We start from the raw sequence: 14,695 nt of genomic DNA on the forward strand, positions 1-14,695 counted from the left end.
AAGGCCAGAGCGGTGCCGTACGTGATGCGGGAAAAGATAGAAGGCGAATTGGACTGCCTGCTGAGGGAAGGCATCATCTCGCCAGTCGAATTCAGTGACTGGTCGGTGCTCAAGGCGGATAGGTCGGTCAGGATATGTGGTGATTACAAGGCCACCATCAATCGGGTGTCACTCCAAGACCAGTACCTGCTACCAGGAGCGGAGGACCACTTTGCGACGCTATCCGGTGGCAAACTTTTTTCAAAATTGGACCTGACCTCAGCTTACATGACCCAGGAGCTGGCGAGTGAGTCGAAGAAGCTGACCACCATCACGACACACAAGGGGTTGTTTGAGTATAACAGATGTCCGTTCGGGATTCGTTCAGACGCCGCGATCTTTCAGCGAAATATGGAAAGCCTCCTCAAGTCGATTCCAAGGACTGTGGTTTTTCAAGACGACATCCTCATCACGAGTCGCGATACTGAAGAACACCTCCACAACCTGGAGGAGGTGCTACGCAGACTGAACCGGGTAGGGCTGCGACTGAAAAAGGTGAAGTGCATCTTCTTAGCTCCAGAGGTAGAATTCCTTGGGAGGAGACGGGATCAGACCTACTGCGTCCAAAACGGAAGCGATCCAGAGACCACCCAGACCCTATAACACGACGGAACTGCGTTCGTTCCTTGGGCTCCTGAACTATTTTGGCAACTTTCTTCCCAAATTGAGCACGCTGTTAGAGCCGCTACATGTGCTCCTACGCTAAGGTCGCGATTGTGTCTGGGGGGACAGCCAGGAAAGGGCTTTTGATAGAGCATGCAATTTGTTATGCTCCAACAAACTGTTAACGTTATATGACCCGTGTAAGAAACTAGTTTTAACGTGTGATGCGTCGTCCTATGTGGTCGGGTGTGTGTTGCAGCATGTGAATGCCAATGGTAAGTTACAGCCGGTAGCTTATGCCTCCAGAAGTCTGTCCTGGGCAGAAAGAGACTACGGGATGGTATAAAAGGAAGCGCTAGCATGTGTATATGCAGTAAAAAAAATGCACCGGTACCTGTTTGGCAGGAAATTTGAGCTGGAGACAGATCACAAACTCCTAACGTCCCTTCTGGCCGACAACAAGGCCATAAATGCAAATGCATCGGCCCGCATACAGAGGTGGGCACTTACATTAGCCGCCTATGACTACACAATTCGGTACAGACCGGGCAATGAAAACTGTGCTGATGCAATCAGCAGGCTACCACTAGCCACCACTGAAGGGGCAGCTCAGCATGATGCTGAGATGGTCATGGCTGTTGAAGCTTTCAAAAGCGAAGGCTCACCTGTGACAGCCTGTCAGATTAAAGTCTGGACAAATAAAGACTCGCTACTGTCTTTAGTTAAGAAATGTGTCCTGAATGGGGACTGGGCAGCCACATAAGCGGCATGCCCTGAGGAATTTAAAGCGTTTCATATGCGCAAGGATAAACTCTCGATTCAGGCCGATTGTCCACTATGGGGAAACCGAGTAGTCATGCCCCAGAAGGGCAGAGAGGTGTTTATCAGAGAACTTCACAATGAGCACCCGGGCATTGTCATGATGAAGGCAATTGCCAGGTCACACGTTTGGTGGCCAGGGATAGATGCAGACCTGGAACTTTGTGTTCGCAGGTGCAACACGTGTGCTCAGCTGGGCAAGCACCCAGGGAAGCCCCCCTTAGCCCCTGGTCCTGGCCTGCCAAGACATGGCCACGCATCCATGTGGACTACGCAGGTCCTTTCATGGAAAAAATGTTTTTGGTTGTAGTCGGCGCCTACTCCAAATGGATTGAGTGTGCCATTTTAAATTCAAGCACATCCCCTGCCACGGTAGAAATTCTACGGGCAATTTTCGCCGCCCATGGTCTACCGGACGTCTTGGTCAGCGACAATGGCCCGTGCTTCACAAGCACTAAATTCCAGGACTTCATGGCAGGCAATGAAATCAACCATGTCAGAACGGCACCGTTCAAGCCGGCCTCAAACAGCCAGGTGGAACGAGCAGTGCACATAATCAAACAGGGGATGCTCAGAATCCAAGGGGGTTCCCTACAAAGTCGCTTATCACGCCTCCTGTTGGCCAATAGATCCCGACCACACTCACTCACAGGGGTTCCACCCGCAGAGCTGCTAATGAAAAGGACGCTCAAAACCAGGTTATCCCTTATACACCCTACTACGACAGAAATTGTTGAGAGCAGGCGTCAGTCACAATGTGACTACCATGACAGGAATGCGAGGGCGCGATGTATTGATGTCAATGATCTTGTTTTTGTCCTTAATTACACTGCAGGACCCAAATGGCTTGCAGGCACTGTGATTGCCAAAGAGGGGCATAGGGTTTTGGTAGTGAAACTTACTAATGGACAAACTAAAAGGAGGTTCAGCAACCCCGTACAAGAAGCAGAGGAAGAACACGACATAGAGTTTACTCCACCACAGGTGACCGAAAACCGGAACCAAGTGGAGGAAAGCCCAGTCACTGTAGGCAGTCCAGACAGGCCTGAGGCACCGCAAACAGCAGACACTCAGGCCAGCGGCCAACAACTGGAGCCCCAACTCAGACGCTCTACAAGGGAGCGTAAACCACCAGAGAGACTTAACCTGTGATCCCAATAAGAATTTGGGGAGGAGATGATGTAATGTATTCAACTGTCATTGTAATCCATGTATAAGCTGACCTAAGTTGTACACCTTGAGAACACTGACCACAGGGGGCGAACTTGTGGGAGACATTACTAACTTGGACTTTCCGGTATAAAAGGGGAAGCTCCACTCACCGTCTGTCTCTTGAGGTCTTGGTAATAAAGGTAACTGGTCACAGAGTGATCTTCTCTGAAGTATGGACCTCGTGTGCATTTATACTGTACAGTAAGGACATATTATTAAGATAGGCCAGAATCTACCTCAGAGATGGTGTTGCTCTGCAGCGCCAATTTGCCGGAAGGTCCGTTTACGTGCATAAGCAGGGTTTCCACCAAACTTCACACCAGCGGTGTGGGAGCAGCCCCAAAGTATTTTGGCCATAGTATTTGGAAGAAATGGCCAATTGCATAGACAAAGAGAATACAGTGGATTTTCTGAAGTCATTTGACATGGTGAGGAACAGGATGGTTGTTACAAAAATTCAGGTATATCCTATAAGAATAATTGTAGAATGAATAGAAAGCATGAACCTGATTTTGGGTTAATTGATGCTGTTTGGATTGGAGAAAGATTGGTAGTTGTGATCGAGAGATTCTGAGAAGGAACAAGGGGAAAGAGAAAAGGGACAAGCGTTAGCAATTCTTGCTGAGCCGGATTGTGCAGCTCTGAACCATATTATGACGAGACTAGAGTTACATCTCCCCCTCTTACCCCTCCTTCCCTCTCTCTCCCCCTCCCTCTCTATCTTCTCTCCCTCTCCCTCTCTATCTTCTCTCCCCCTCCCTCTCTATCTTCTCTCCCACTCCCTCTCTATCTTCCCCCCCACTCTGTCTCTCCCTCCCCTCCCTCCCTCTCTCTCTCCCTCCCTCCCTCTCTCTCCCCCTCCCTCTCTCACCCCCTCTCTCTCTATCTTCCTCACTCTTTCTCTCACCCCCTCCCTCCCTCTCCCCCCCTCTAACTCCCTCCCTCTCTTTTCCCTTCCCTCTCTATCTACCTCCCTCCCTCACCCCCTCCTTCCCTCCCTCTCTGCTCCCTCTGCCTCCCTCTCCCTCTTTCCCCTTCCCTCCAGTTCCCCCTCTCTCCCTCTCTCCCTCCTCCCCCTCTCTCACTCCCTAACTCTCCCTCTCTCTCCCTCTCTCCCTCACTCTCCACCTTGCTCCCTCCCTCCTCCCACTCTCTCACTCCCTCCTTCTCTCTGTCATACTCCCCCTCACTCCCTCGCTATCCCATTCATTCCTTCCCTCTCCCCCTCCCTCTTCCCCTCCCCTCCCTCTTCCCCTCCCCTCCCTCTTCCTTCTCACATCCACACCCTCTCCCTCCCTCCATCACTTGTCTTCCTTTCCTCTCACACTCTCTCCCTCCCTCCCTCTTTCCCTCCCACCCTTTCTCCCTCCTTCCTCTCTCTCCCGCTCCTTCCCTCTCTATCACTTCCCCTCCCTCCCCCTCTTCCTCCCTCTCTGTCTACCCCTTTCTCCCTCTCTGCCCTATCCTCTATCTCTCCTTCTCTTTCTCCCCCTACCTCCCTCTTTCTCCCCCTACCTCCCTCTTTCTCCCCCTACCTCCCTCTTTCTCCCCCAACTCTTTCCCTCACTTCACATCTCCCCTTCCTTCTCTCTCCTTCTCTTTCTCCCCCTACCTCCCTCTTTCTCCCCCTACCTCCCTCTTTCTCCCCCTACCTCCCTCTTTCTCCCCCAACTCTTTCCCTCACTTCACATCTCCCCTTCCTTCCCTCTGTTCCCCTCCTTCCCTCTGTTCCCCTCCCTCTCAGCCCCTCCCTCCCTCCCTTTCTCTCCCCTCCCTCCCTTTCTCTCCCCTCCCTCCCTTTCTCTCCCCTCCCTCCCTCTCGCTCCCCTCCCTCCCTCTTGCTCCCCACCCTCCGTCTCTTGCCCCCCTCTCCCCCTCTCTTCCCTCATTACCTCTCTCTCCCTCTCCCTCTCTATCTCACGCCCTCTCTATCTCACGCCCTCTCTATCTCATGCCCTCTCTATCTCACGCCCTCTCTCCCCCTTCCTCCCTCTCTCTCCCCCTTCCTCCATCTCTCTCACCCTCTGTCTCGACCCCATCCCCCTCTCCCTTCCTTCCCTCTCCCTCCCTTAAGGGGTTGAGAGTGGATGGGCAATGGACAATTAGAGACCGCATGGATGAACTACAACAATTGTACATCCCTGTCTGGCGTAAAAATAAAAAAGGGAAGGTGGCTCAACCGTGTCTATTAAGGGAAATCAGGGATCGTATTAAAGCAAAGGAAGTGGCATACAAATTGGCCAGAAATAGCAGCGAACCCGGGGACTGGGAGAAATTTAGAACTCAGCAGAGGAGGACAAAGGGTTTGATTAGGGCAGGGAAAATAGAGTACGAGAGGAAGCTTGCAGGAAACATTAAGATGGACTGTAAAAGCTTCTATAGATATGTAAAAAGAAAAAGGTTAGTAAAGACAAACATAGGTCCCCTGCAGTCAGAATCAGGGGAAGTCATAACGGGGAACAAAGAAATGGCAGACCAATTGAACAAGTATTTTGGTTCGGTATTCACGAAGGAGGACACAAGCAAACTTTCGGAAATAAAAGGGGTCAGAGGATCTAGTAAGAAGGAGGAACTGAGGGAAATCCTTATTAGTCGGGAAATTGTGTTCGGGAAATTGATGGGATTGAAGGCCGATAAATCCCCAGGGCCTGATGGGCTGCATCCCAGAGTACTTAAGGAGGTGGCCTTGGAAATAGTGGATGCGTTGACAGTCATTTTCCAACATTCCATTGACTCTGGATCAGTTCCTATGGAGTGGAGGGTAGCCAATGTAACCCCACTTTTTAAAAAAGGAGGGAGAGAGAAAACAGGGAATTATAGACCGGTCAGCCTGACATCGGTAGTGGGTAAAATGATGGAATCAATTATTAAGGATGTCATAGCAGCGCATTTGGAAAGAGGTGACCTGATAGGTCCAAGTCAGCATGGATTTGTGAAAGGGAAATCATGCTTGACAAATATTCTGGAATTTTTTGAGGATGTTTCAAGTAGAGTGGACAAGGGAGAACCAGTTGATGTGGTGTATTTGGACTTTCAGAAGGCTTTCGACAAGGTCCCACACAAGAGATTAATGTGCAAAGTTAAAGCACATGGGATTGGGGGTAGTGTGTTGACGTGGATTGAGAACTGGTTGGCAGACAGGAAGCAAAGAGTATGAGTAAATGGATACTTTTCAGAATGGCAGGCAGTGACTAGTGGGGTACCGCAAGGTTCTGTGCTGGGGCCCCAGCTGTTTACATTGTACATTAATGATTTAGACGAGGGGATTAAATGTAGTATCTCCAAATTTGCGGATGGCACTAAGTTGGGTGGCAGTGTGAGCTGCGAGGAGGATGCTATGAGGCTGCAGAGTGACTTGGATAGGTTACGTGAGTGGGCAAATGCATGGCAGATGAAGTATAATGTGGATAAATGTGAGGTTATCCACTTTGGTGGTAAAAACAGAGAAACAGACTATTATCTGAATGGTGACAGATTAGGAAAAGGGGAGGTGCAATGAGACCTGAGTGTCATGATACATCAGTCATTGAAGGTTGGCATGCAGCTACAGCAGGCGGTTAAGAAAGCAAATGGCATGTTGGCCTTCATAGCGAGGGGATTTGAGTACACGGGCAGGGAGGTGTTACTACAGTTGTACAGGGCCTTGGTGAGGCCACACCTGGAGTATTGTGTACAGTTTTGGTCTCCTAATTTGAGGAAGGACATTTTTGCTATTGAGGGAGTGCAGCGAAGGTTCACCAGACTGATTCCCGGGATGGCGGGACTGACCTATCAAGAAAGACTGGATCAACTGGGCTTGTATTCACTGGGGAATACAATGAGAGGGGATGAGAGGGGATCTCATAGAAACATTTAAAATTCTGACGGGTTTAGACAGGTTAGATGCAGGAAGAATGTTCCCAATGTTGGGGAAGTCCAGAACCAGGGGTCACAGTCTAAGGATAAGGGGTAAGCCATTTAGGACCGAGATGAGGAGAAACTTCTTCACCCAGAGAGTGGTGAACCTGTGGAATTCTCTACCACAGAAAGTTGTCGAGGCCAATTCACTAAATATATTCAAAAAGGAGTTCGATGTAGTCCTTACTACTCGGGGGATCAAGGGGTATGGCGAGAAAGCAGGAATGGGGTACTGAAGTTGCATGTTCAGCCATGAATTCATTGAATGGCAGTGCAGGCTTGAAAGGCCGAATGGCCTACTCCTGCACCTATTTTCTATGTTTCTATGATAGATGTTTCCCCCTCTATCCCTCTCCCCCTCCCTCCCTCTGTCTCCCTCTCCCTCCCTCTCTCTCACCCCCTCACTCCATTTCTCCAGCTCCCCAAACATCCGTCGTTGGGAAAATGCCAGAGTCCATTATTAAGGAAGCAGTAGCGGGACATTTGGAAAAGCATAATTCAATCAAGCAGAGCCAGCATGGTTTTATGAAAGGGCAATCATGTTTTTCAAATTTGCTGGAGTTCTTTTAGGATGTAACGAGCAGGGTGGATAAGGAGGAAACAGTGGATGTGGTGTATTTGGATTTCCAGATGGCATTCGATAAAAGGTTACTGCACAAGATAAAAGTTCACGGGGTAGGGGGTAACATATTAGCATGGATAAAGGATTGGCTAACTAACAGAAAACAGAGTCTGGATAAATGGGTCATTTTCCATTGGCAAACAGTGACTAGTGGGGTGCCTCAGGGATCGTTGTGGGAAAATATGAGGTTATCTACTTTGGCAGTAAAACTAGAAAAACAAATTACAATTTAACTGGAGAAAAATTGCGAAGTGCTGCAGTACACAGGGACCTGGGGGTCCTTGTGCATGAAACACAAAAAGTTAGTATGCTGGTACAGCAAATAATCAGGAAGGCAAATGGAATGATGGCCCTTCTTGCAAGGTGGATAGAGTATAAAATCAGAGAATTCCAGCTACAACTGTACAGGGTATTGGTGAGGCCACACCTAGAGTACTGTATACAGTTTTTTGGTCTCCCTATTTAAGGAAGGATATACTTGCATTCGAGGCTGTTCAGTGAAGGTTCACTCGGTTGATTCCGGAGATGAGGGGGTTGACTTATGAAGATAGGTTGAGTAGGTTGGGTTTGTACACATGGAGTTGAGAAGAATGAGAGGTGATCTTATCGAATCTTATAAGATAATGAGGGGGCTCGACAAGGTGGATGCAAAGAAGATATTTCTACTCATAGGGGAAACTAAAACTAGGGGACATTGTTTTAAATGAGCGGCCCCTTATTCTGAGACTGAGATGAGGAGGAATTTCTTCTCTCGGTGGGTTGTAAATCTGTGGAATTCTTTGCACAAGAGCTCTGGTCTTTGAATATATTTAAGGCAGAGATAGACAGATTTTTTGAGCGATAAATGAATGAAGAGTTATGAAGAGCAGGCAGGCAAGTGGAACTGAGTCCATGATCAGATCTTATTGAATGGCGGAGCAGGCTCGATGGGACGAATGGCTTAATCCTGCTACTATTTCTTCTGTTCTTATGTTATGTTCCCTTCCTCTCTCTCTCCCCCTTGCTCATTCTCTCCCTCTCTCCCCGCTTCCCTTTCTCTCTCTCTCCCCCTTGCTCATTCTCTCCCTCTCTCCCCGCTCCCTTTCCCTCGCTCCCTATTTATTCCTTCCCCGCCCTCCCTCTTCCTCCCTCCCTCTCTCTCCCTCCGTCCCTCCCTCTCTCTCCCTCTCCCTGCCTCTCTATGCCGCTCCCTCTCTCTCCCTCCCTCACTCTCCCTCCCTCACTCCCCCTCCCTGCCTCTCTTGCCCTCCCTTCCCCTCACGCTCTGCCCCTCCCTCCCTCTTTCCCTCCCTCCCTCACTCTACTTCTCCCCCTCCCTCTCTCTACTTCTCCCCCTCCCTCTCTCTCCCTCCCTCTCTCTCCCTCTCCCTCTCACCCTCCTCCCCTCTTTCCCTTCCTTACCTCTCTCTCCCCCTCTTTCCCTCTCTCTCTCCCCTCTTTCTCTCTCCTCCTCCCTACCTCTCTCACCCTCCCTCTCTCTCTCTCTCCCTCCCTCAATCTCTGCAGCTCCCTTCCTCTCTCTCTCTCTCCCCTTCCCTCCCTATCTCTCCCTCCCCCTCATTCTCTCCCCTCCCTCCCTCCATCCCCCTCCCTCCCTCCCTCTCTCTGCCCTCCCTCCTCCCTCTCCCTCTCCATCCTTCCCACTCTTCACCCTCCCTCTCTATCTCCCTCGTTTACTCTTCCCCTTCCTACCTCTCTCTCCCCTCCCCTCTCTCTCCCCCTGCCATCCACTCTCCCCTCTGTCACCCTCTCCCTCCCTCCTCCTTTCCCCCTCCCTTCCCTTCCCTCTCTTTCCCTCCCTTCCCTTCCCTCTCTTCCCCCTCCCTTCCCTTCCCTCTCTTTCCCCCCCTCTCTCTTCCCCCTCCCTTCCCTCTCTTCCCCCTCCCTTCCCTCTCTTTCCCCCTCTCTTTCCCCCTCCTTTCCCTCTCTTCCCCCTCCCTTCCCTCTCTTTCCCCTTCCCTTCCGTCTCTTTCCCCCCTCCCTTCCCTCTCTTTCCCCCTCCCTTCCCTCTCTTTCCCCCTCCCTTCCCCTCTTTCCCCCTCCCTTCCCTCTCTTTCCCCCTCCCTTCCCTCTCTTTCCCCCTCCCTTTCCCTCTCTTTTCCCCCTCCCTTCCCTCACTTTCCCTCTCTTTCCCCCTTCCTTCCCTCTCTTTCCCCCTCCCTTCCCTCTCTTTCCCCCTCCCTTCCCTCTCTTTCCCCCTCCCTTCCCTCTCTTTCCCTCCCTTCCCTCTCTTTCCCCCTCCCTTCCTCCCTTTCCCCTCCCTTCCCTCCCTTTCCCCCTCCCTTCCCTCCCTTTCCCCTCCCTTCCCTCCCTTTCCCCCTCCCTTCCCTCCCTTTCCCCCTCCCTTCCCTCCCTTTCCCCCTCCCTTCCCTCCCTTTCCCCCTCCCTTCCCTCCCTCCCTTTCCCCCTTCCTTCCCTCCCTTTCCCCCTCCCTTCCCTCCCTTTCTTCCCTCCCTTTCCCCCTCCCTCTCCCCCTCCCTCTTCCCTTCCCTCCCTTCCTATCCTCCCTTCCCTCCCTTTCCCCCTCCCTTCCCTGCCCTCTCCCTCCCTGCTTCTCTTGCCCTCCCTTCCTTCCTCTCTCTCCCCCTTCCCTTCCTCTCTCTCCCCCTTCCCTTCCTCTCTCTCCCCCTTCCCTCCCTCTCTCTCCCCCTTCCCTGCCTCTCTCTCCCCCCTCCCTGCCTCTCCCTTCCCCCTCCCTGCCTCTCCCTTCCCCCCTCCCTGCCTCTCCCTTCCCCCCTCCCTGCCTCTCCCTTCCCCCCTCCCTTCCTCTCTCTTCCCCCCTCCCTGCCTCTCTCTTCCCCCCTCCCTGCCTCTCTCTTCCCCCCTCCCTGCCTCTCTCTTCCCCCCTCCCTGCCTCTCTCTCCCCTCATTAGAGCAGACCCATCACTCCACGCCGTCATTGATTGCGAGGTTGGGCGTGCCCTGATCGCCCATTGGTCGGTGCAACTGTCACTCAGTCTGGATCACGTGTTCCCAGTCCCCTGCCCCGACCCCGCCCCAGGACAGACAAAGGACAGACAAAACCTGACTATTGATTGGCTGTAAATTGCGGTTCTCCAGGATGATATGTGCATGCACCCGAAGGGGCCCCTTAAGTTCCGGATTTAGGTGCGCGAAGCGCATGCGCCTAAACCCAGCACTTGCAATTTGTCAAAATTCCTTCTGACAGATCGTATACATCCCCAGGAGAAGGGCCTTTGCAGGTGGAGATTTGGGCTATTTGCCCAACTCCTGCCCAGCGAATGTCCTTAAAACGCTTAAGCCTGGTAAGTTTATTTTTAATCCTATTAAAACATATTTAAAAAAATATAATCCAATTTCAATTAGTTTAAAATATGTGAGGTGTTTTTTTTATTTATGTTTTGTGTTCCTGTATTTTGGGGAGTATTCTCATTGATAATAATGAGAGGTCCATACAAACGCTGGGCTGCGCTTCTCGGTCTCGGAGCAGAAGTGTCCATTCCTCCAGGACCACCTGGTTCTTTCATTAAAAAAATTTGGCCGGAGGCACTGCCTGCGGGAAGCCTCCAACCGCAATTTCTGGCCCTTTATAGATTCTCAATCATTAGAGATTTGTTACGTTCAACTACATTCCTGCAGAGGGTGCTAGAATTGCATTCAATTTTAAAATATCTGAAATGAGTCGTGGCCTATTTTCTGATAATTGAGCAATAGTTCGTTAATCCATTATTCCTCGATCAGGATCTGTAATCTTACCTTGAAATTTCACAAACTGATACACAGACGAACAACTTTCCTCTTTAGTATTTTCCCTTTGAAAGAGGCTCTTCCCTCAATCAGAGACACAAATTTCCCTTCATATTTTTTGTCAATTCTGAGTGCTGTGGCATCTTAGCATCTAGTCAAATATTCATTTGGGATTTTCAGTTTTGCTGAACATTTCTTAAAATGTTATTTCTCTTTAAATCCCTCTCCCCTATGCGTCATAGCATGGTGACAGAGTGCCCAAGCCTCTCAGACCTCTGCCAGTAGCGCTCATGATCCGGACAGGAATTTGTATAAGCCTACCAAAACCCATGTTGAACTTTGACACCATCCTGTGTCATTATCTTTTCTGATTCCACTCGTAGATTTGAACTCAATGACATTGCAAACTGCTGTGGGTGTCTTCTCTGATATTGTCTGTTGTTCTACCCTCGGTCAGGTTCTTGAGCCAATTGCAAGAGTGAGTAGCTGATGCCTTTTTCATGTTTTTATCTTTGGAGTATATTTTCCTAAGTGGGCTGTATCCAAGGCTTAAGAGCCCCACCTACCATTACAATGGTGGTTGGGGGTTGCCGATGGTGATGGTGGGGGTGGTGGGGGGGAGGGCTGGTGTTGAGTGGGGTGCTGGTGGTGGTGGGGGATCCGCACCCATCAGACACAAGTACCCCCGCTGGATGTCAACCCAGTATTCATAACCTGTGTTCTGTTCTCCATTCACTGGGGCTATCTGGAATGAGGACCAAACCCAACCTTTCTGACTCAGATGCGCATACTACCACTAGACACAAGTATCCCACTGGATGTCACCCCAGTGTTGAGACCAGATTCTAGGCTCCACCGGCCAGGATTGTCTAGAATGGGGCTTGAACCCTTCCCCTTGTGACTCAGAGGTGAGAATTCTACCCACTAAGCCAAAGATTCGCTCCTAACATCTCAATATTTGCTATTAAAGAGTATACTCTTACTAATAATAATTTGTCAAAACCTTTGTGTGACTTTAATGCTCTTTCCTTAAAATAAAAAACTTTTATTTCCAGGTTTATTCCTGAATCTCCACGCTGGCTGCTGTTAAAGGGAAGGATACAGGAGGCTGAGGGAATAATCCGACTCATTGCAAAGAAAAATGGTGTCATTCCACCAGCAGTGATCTTCACTGACCTTGAGGTACTGGCACACAATACTGCCTTTGTTTTCTGAGTGGTTGTTTAGCCCTTTAATACATACTTGCTCTTTTCTTTCCAATTTTTCCCCAACACCTTCTCGCTTGAAAGTTTGGACTTCTTGCTCTGGTATTCTGCTATGGGTGTCAGCCACCCTTCTCCAAGTAAATACTCTTTTTCAAGTACGTGCGGGGCAGCTGTCCATTCTACCATCAACAACATCAACAGGATTGGACCAAGTCCAATCCTGTCTGTGCCGAACAACAACCGTACACTTTCCAGCAGAAGTCACTGTAAGACTCATTACATTCGTACACAAGAAAAAAATGGGAACAAGCTGTATATTTTCTTCAAAGTTAAAAAAAAATAAGAGTCCTAGGGCTAGAAATTGCGTAGCGCCCTATTTGGGGCAATAACTTTTGTAGAAATGCAAAAGTATCGCCAGGTGCTACCCAATTCCAGCAGATGTAGAGCACTAAATCAAGCGCCACCACTTTCCTTGGAGCGCTAAACCACGCAGGAGGGGCGCTCGTGGTACAGCGCTGCACAATGTTCCGTGCAGCATTGCTGGGATCGGAGGCTCCTTCTCTCCCTTAAAGGAAAGGGCCGTTGCTGCAGGCTCTGCAATAAATCTACTTCCATGCTCGCCGATGGCAGCCATGATCTTTGACCATCAGCCCCAAGAAATCTAATAGAGTGCAGGCTGATCAATCGCGGCCGAGGAAAAGGAAACAAAGATGCACCGAGGGCTGTTAATAGTTTTTTCACTTACCTCACCGGCGATCGCTTGAAATACTGCTCCCCAAAGGACTAGCCTATCTTACAACGTCCCCTTCAGCTGCCGGTGTCGACGCCCGGTGATGCTGCAGGGGACGGAATGGAAGTTCGCATCCGGGGCAGTACCGGGGCGCTGCGCACCAGATGACGTCACGATCTTTGGGGCGCAGGAGATCGTGGCATTAGGGGTTACCGCCGCCGCAAACCACCAAGACAACTTCACAGCATAGGTACTCGTGCCATGCCTGGTCGCAGAATCAGGAGCGCCCTATTATCGCTCCCTGGAAGCACTAACAGGAGGTGCAAAGGAGGCCAATTTCTCCCCCATTACAATAGTGATATATACACTGGAAAAAATGGGAACAAGCTGTATATTTTCTTGAAAGTAAAAAAAAAAATAAGCATCCTGTTTGTTGAGACTGATGTATTTCATTAACCACAAGTGCTACTTCTGTACCACTAGATTAGTGAAAGATAATGTACAAAAGCCTAGCTGTTCAGGAATTGGATCTAATAGCCTACCCAAGCTGAGGTAAGAGAGGGGAATAAGCCATCATTATTGTATCTTTGTATTTAGCCAAGCCCCTTTTGCTCAGTTACATCATGTTGATGAGGGAACGATGTTGTGGAATCTTTCAGCAGGTTTGATCCTTGGAACAGTTCACTACAAAAACATCACTGCAATGTTACAAAGTATTTGGCACTGCAAGTGACATAGAAATTTGATCCGGTACATTTCACGCACTGCACCCACCTGTTAGCGGTGACTCATGTGTTATATTCCTGCTGCCTGCTAATTATAGTCACACAGGCGTATAGCCAGCGCAATTGACTGCACGCTTCTTTGGGGGTCTCTGACGCCACTTAAAGGCAGCTAGCCTCTCGTAAAGGGGAGATACACTGTGGCTGCAGGTGCAAGCAAGGAAGCACTTTTGAGCAAAGCAATAACTGCTAGACCGGCAGATCGTTCTCACATTCTGCCTTCGAGGCCCTGGTTCATGCAGTGGATCGAATGATGGATATTCTCTCCCCGCCCCCCATCCCCCCAGGGGGCAGGAAGCCCTTCAGGCATCAACTCTGTCGACAGTGGGAAGGAGTGAGAGCATGTGAATGACAGCAGCTTAGCTCCAAGAACATAGCTACAATACTGCAAAGAGTTCAGTGACCTCACCAGAGTTGTCAAGGTAACAATACTGCTCTGGTTACACTCTGCTCATATCTCCACCACCGACAGCCATACTACTCCCCCGCTTCCCTTCACTCTCCTACAATCACACTACACCACACTTCACTACATCTCCTTCTCCTCACAGTCACATCCACTATTCTAACTCTCACTTAACCACAACTCACATCTGACACATTGCATACTAGCTATACCACCATGGCAGGCACATTTTCAAAACACTAACACACTACTTTCTTGCAGGAGAGGATTAAGTATAACCTGCATGAGGAATGAAACATATAAGATTCTGAGGGGGATTAACAGGGTAGATGCTGAGAAGTTGTTTCCCCTGGCTGGAGAGTCTGGAACTTGGGGGCTTAGTCCCAGGATAAGGGGTCGGCCATTTAAGACTGAGATGAGAAGGAATTTCTTCACTCAGAGGGTTGTGAATCTTTGTCATTCTCTACCCCAAAGGGCTGTGTACACTGAATTGTTGAGTATGTTCAAGGCTGAGATAGATAGATAGATTTTTAGACTCCAGGGGAATCAGGGATATGACGATCAGGTGGGAAGTGTGGTTGTGGTCAAAGATCAGCCATGATATTATTGAATGGCAGAGCAGGCCTACTCTTGCTCCTAATTCTTTCGTTCTTATGAAGCTGCAGTGGAGGA

The 14,695-nt window shown here is 49.8% G+C and overlaps 1 protein-coding gene across 1 annotated transcript in view; it reads left to right on the forward strand.

Moving 5' to 3' along the window:
- Positions 1 to 14,695, forward strand: part of LOC139262892 (organic cation/carnitine transporter 2-like) — a 131,486-nt gene that overhangs the window by 66,025 nt on the left and 50,766 nt on the right. Inside the window, exon 5 of the mRNA XM_070878147.1 lies at positions 11,956 to 12,082. Coding sequence (XP_070734248.1) covers positions 11,956 to 12,082 — 127 coding nt within the window. The remainder of the gene's footprint in view (positions 1 to 11,955; positions 12,083 to 14,695) is intronic.

The sequence above is a fragment of the Pristiophorus japonicus genome, chromosome 4 (assembly GCF_044704955.1).
Source record: "Pristiophorus japonicus isolate sPriJap1 chromosome 4, sPriJap1.hap1, whole genome shotgun sequence".
In the NCBI taxonomy this organism is placed as follows: domain Eukaryota; kingdom Metazoa; phylum Chordata; class Chondrichthyes; family Pristiophoridae; genus Pristiophorus; species Pristiophorus japonicus.